The following is a 5,131-nucleotide window of genomic DNA, read 5'->3' as shown; positions in this document are numbered from 1 at the left end:
CAGAACTCTGAACGAAGTGTATAGAAATCGTTGGAACTATTGTAGAACTATCGGAAAATGCCAAAAAGAAGGCTGGAACTGGCTGTTAAGAGGTACTTTACTCTTGTGGTGCGGTGCCAGCGCTCAGATTAAAAAATTATTTAAACATATTTAAATGGCAGAACTCTGAACGAAGTGTATAGAAATCGTTGGAACTATTGTAGAACTATCGGAAAATGCCGAAAAGAAGGCTGGAACTGGCTGTTAAGAGGTACTTTACTCTTGTGGTGCGGTGCCAGCGCGGTGCCAGCGCGCGGTTTTAATTATTATTTAAAATTACTTAGAGGCCGGAACTATTGTTAAAACCTATCAGGAACTGTAGAACTCATCGAGAACTATAAGATTACTTGTTTTCGATTGATTTTTTCGAATTTTGCGGTGCCACGGGAAGTTAGCACCTCAAATTTTCAAGTGTTATTTTTTTTAGCTAAATCAACGGAACTATTTATATAACTTATCAGGAACTATAGAACTATTGCGGGTGCCAATGGAACTCTTATCAAAACTTGCGGTGCCAAAAGATGAGGTGCCAACTTCACACACGTGGTGCGGGGATGGTCTGGCAAACGAGCCACTCAGAACGGCGCGCATGGGGAGGAGAAGGATAGCGCTTGAGCAGTAGGCTGGTCGGACGCTTGTATTCGCCTATCTTTAAACGTTAATATCTCGTTAAATATTGCGTCAACTGCAAAATGGTACAAAACTGTTTTGTTCCCCTTGATCCAATCTACGTCCCCATTGTGTTTCGATCCGTTTTTTTGAGACACCCTATATACATTAAAGTATACACATACATATGGGAACATATGTATACATGTGAAATCGTTCGTAAAATACGAACCTCTAACAATTGATAAAATCCCTTGTTAGTATATGTGTGCGTGTGTGTGTCTTGCACACAAGGCGTTCTATCGTGATTCGTCTGAGACAACACTCGCCAACAGGTAAGAGCCTGTGGCCCGTCTATAGGTTAGAGCCTATGACGCGACGAAAAACGCGCAAGCACAACGCTCGCCAACAGGTAAGAGCCTGTGGCCCGTCTATAGGTAAGAGCCTATGACGCAACGACACCGTGCAAGTATTCCGCAGAAATCTGCGTTAATCCCCTTCCCCTCTACGTGGCGTAGATGCAGGAAGTTTCCACTAAATATCTCACCTAACCTAGAACTTTACTTACTCGATTCTCCTCTTCTATAACGACCATGGTCGTTATATCTCTTAAATTCCTTCATCAAGCGTCTCATCTTTCTCTCTAATCTATTTTCCTTAGAACTTTCCGAACTAATGCTTCTGTATTTTCTCTTTCCCATCTTTATTTCCGGTAAGACGGAAAAAGTGATGTGGCCTCGGCACAAAGAAAAAGAATGACGCCCGGACCGGGATTATAGATGGTAGACATTTTGACTTTGAAGCTTGTGGCGCCCCGGCATATGGTTGAGGAGTACTACGTTTTATCTTGAGGAAGAGGCGCGAAATACAATTAGATATATAGGTTTTATATACAGGGTGAGTCACTTAAGATCGGCCACCCGAATAACACCCACAGTTTTGGAGATAGGAAAAAATGTTTCAGATGAAAGTGGAACGGTTTCAAGGGGGATATATTTTGGTCATGTTGTTTTTCTTCGAGGTGGAAGCGTCAAAAAAATATGAAGATCACCTCCTTTTTTTTAATGGAATTATATAATTTTTTTTACGTAATATGATTCCTTTAATTATTCTGCATAAAAGTATTAAGGTAGAGATATAAAAAAAACAGTAGTTTATGAAATATTTTATACTTTATTGTGACACATATTGACGTAAAATGTTAAATAATTCGTAAACTATTAATTTTTTTATAATCGCGCGTACCTTAATATTTTTATGAACAGAATAATGAGATGAATCAATTGGTGGAATGAAAATACATAGTTGCTTATTTAAAAAATTATCCATTTTACATACATATTTTTTTTTAAAGCAACTGTGTGTTTTCCTTCCATCAATTGATTCATCTCATTATTCTCTTCAAAAGTATTAAGGTACGATTATTAAAAAATTAATAGTTTACGAGTCATTTAACATTTTACGTCGATATATATCAGAATAAAGTATAAAATATCTCGTAAACTATTGGTTTTTTGATATGTCTACCTTAATACTTTTATATGCAGAATAATTAAAGGAATCATATTGTGTAAAAAAAATTATACAATTCCATTTAAAAAAATGGAGATGACCTTCAAATCTTTTTGGCGCTTCCACCTAGAAGAAAGACAACGCGACCAAAACACGTCTCTCTTGAAACCGTTCCACTCTCATTTGAAACATTTTTTCTTATCTCCAAAACTGTGGGCGTTATTCGGGTGGCCGATCTTAAGTGACTCATCCTGAATATAAGAATAAATAAAGATATGTAACATCATAGCTTACAATAATAAAATTAGACAAGTAAGCAATAATAACGTGTAAAAAAATGTCATATGGATTTCGTACAACTCATCTATTCACAATCTTGCATTGGATGCATTTCAATGTCTTCTCGAAGCCGAGGTATCCCAAGTCATTCTTTGATGGATTGAACAAAGAGGAATCATTAGCTCATCTCCTTTATGTTTACACGGGCCTCTTGAATGTAAGCGCCGATCTCTCCACTGTACGTTCCAATCTTTCAAAACATTCGTACTTTCGCTTCTTCTCTTCCTCGGACAGCGAAGAAAAACGTGCTCCATCCGTTTCGAGCTATCTCGATTGAATTCGCGACACGACTTATGCCCAATTTCTTCATTTCTAGATAACTTTATTCAAGAGATATCTTCCAGAATACAATGGAAATATCTCCTGGATAAGGTTATCCGCAATTTATCTGGAAGTGAAGAAATTGGGCATTAGGGCATCCCATAACTGTGTGTATTTCCTTATAAGCTAAACCGATTAGGCGCGTAATAGTTCCTAATTCAGCTCCTGATATGTATAACAAAAATATCGTATGTCATCGTACAACTCATCTATTCGCGATTCTCGTAAGGGTGGGATTTCATTTATGCGTTTTTGTCATACAACAAATTTTTCAAGCCTGTTGATTGGCTATACTCTTTAGGATAAAGAGATCCGAGGACCTCTTTGTCCTTCTCTCTCTCTCTCTCTCTCTCTCTCTCTCTCTCTCTCTCTCTCTCGTACGACAAAAACGCACAAATAAAATCCCACCCTAAGACTGCTACCGTTATCATAATTATCATCTTTTTACATGCTACGCGCGGTATTCCCTATTCCGCACGTCCTTTTATAGAAATCGACAGCGCTTTAGTCTTCATGGGGCGCTGCTCAAATGATTCGATAGCTATTTTTCTACAAACGATAATCAATCTTAATTGCAGCAAATACGGAGGCTTTCAAAAACTCTACAAATGAAATTAAATTTCAGAATTCGATGGGGATGATCTCATAGCGCAAGCGGTCAGTTTCTTCTCAGCCGGTTTCGATACGTCCGCAGTACCTATTGCTTTCACGTTATACGAACTCGCATTACAACCTGATATTCAGAACACCCTAAGAAAAGAAATACACCAAGCGCTCAACAATTTCAATGGAAAAGTTACATACGATATGGTGCGCTAAAATATTATCTGTTCCATCAAATAATTTCTGTAAAAAATGCTGATATAAATATTGTTTATATTTTTGCCGAACCAAATACTTTTTTCATCTACCGATTTCATTCCTAAGTGAATTTTAAAACTTGATAAATCTTCAATATGTAAAAATAACATTTTTATTCTACTAGATCACGTCGCTACCGTATATGGATATGGTGATGTCGGAAATTTTAAGAAAATATCCACCAGTGGGATTTCTGAATCGCAAGACAATGGAGACTTACCAAATACCGAATTTTAATCTAGTACTTGAGAAGGATATGCCGGTTTATATCCCAATGCTTGCTCTACATTATGATTCGGAATATTTTCCTAATCCTGAAAAATTCGATCCAGAGCGATTCAATGAAGAGAACAAACGTAATATGCCATCATGCGTTTACTTCCCTTTTGGAGACGGTCCACATGTGTGCATAGGTGAAGAAATTAATTTTAATTATCATATCAAGGAAAGATTAAAATTGCCAATCACACGCGAAATTAAAATCAGTAAAAAAAATGGAAGATGACTTTATAACTACACAAATTTAAAATTTTATATTTAGACAATTAAGTTACGTACGAGTTCTTGTATTTGAATTATAAAATTGAATTTGAAAACATAAATTAAGTAGCGTATATTTTAAGATGTTTTTTACATGCACAGATTGCGTTATAAATAAATTAGAAATAAAGAAATCGGCGGAAATAAATTATGATACCTATATATACAATTACTTAATATTGATGCGATAAAATCTCAAATCATGATCATTGATAGCGATTATGCAATATTATTCAAGACCTTTTTTAGTTTAACTAGACTCTATGATTACAGAGAATTATGGAATTGATAATTTCAATTAGTTGCAAATATAAGAAAAATAAAATCAATTAACATTTAGAAATTAATTTTTTTTTTTAAGATAATATAATAAGTTGTATATTATTGTACATTTTACAGGTACTCGCTTTGCATTTTTACTGATGAAATTGACGCTCATTAAAATATTGAATAAATATGAAGTAACACCATGCGAAAAAACTATGATACCAATGATCATTGACCCAACAATGGTTATGACAGCACCGTTAAATGGCGAAATATATCTCAACATGCGAAAAGCTAATACTGTTACTGATTAAAATTTGACAAAATAATATTGATATATTATGGTATAATCACATTTTTGTATTAACATTGTACCATTTACAGGCTAATCTGTAAGAATAAATCGAGAAATTTTTTAGCATGAAAAAACTTCAATTCTTACTTCATTATACTCTGGTAGTTGCAAAATGAGGAAAATTCAATTTAACTAAACTTCAGAATAATGACTCTACAACTATCAACATGAAACTTAAAATATATCTTGCTTACTTATTAAATTATAAAAGATAATAATTAAAGAGGGATTTTTGTCAAATATTTCTTCATCACCCGCAGAATGATGGTTTTTCTTTTATTCGTCGAC

The 5,131-nt window shown here is 34.9% G+C and overlaps 1 protein-coding gene across 1 annotated transcript in view; it reads left to right on the top strand.

Moving 5' to 3' along the window:
• The window catches only part of LOC108727759 (cytochrome P450 6k1), an 11,790-nt gene extending 6,910 nt beyond the window's left edge, over positions 1-4,880 (top strand). The window contains exons 3-5 of the mRNA XM_018455995.1: positions 3,446-3,630; positions 3,806-4,094; positions 4,621-4,880. Of these exons, the coding sequence (XP_018311497.1) occupies positions 3,446-3,630; positions 3,806-4,094; positions 4,621-4,802 (656 nt within the window). The 3' untranslated portion in view covers positions 4,803-4,880. The remainder of the gene's footprint in view (positions 1-3,445; positions 3,631-3,805; positions 4,095-4,620) is intronic.
• The last annotated feature ends 251 nt before the right edge of the window (positions 4,881-5,131 follow it).

The sequence above is a fragment of the Mycetomoellerius zeteki genome, unplaced genomic scaffold (genome assembly GCF_001594055.1).
Source record: "Mycetomoellerius zeteki isolate Tzet28-1 unplaced genomic scaffold, Tzet1.0 scaffold524, whole genome shotgun sequence".
Taxonomy (NCBI): Eukaryota; Metazoa; Arthropoda; class Insecta; order Hymenoptera; family Formicidae; genus Mycetomoellerius; species Mycetomoellerius zeteki.
This window is presented reverse-complemented; position numbering and strand designations above follow the sequence as displayed.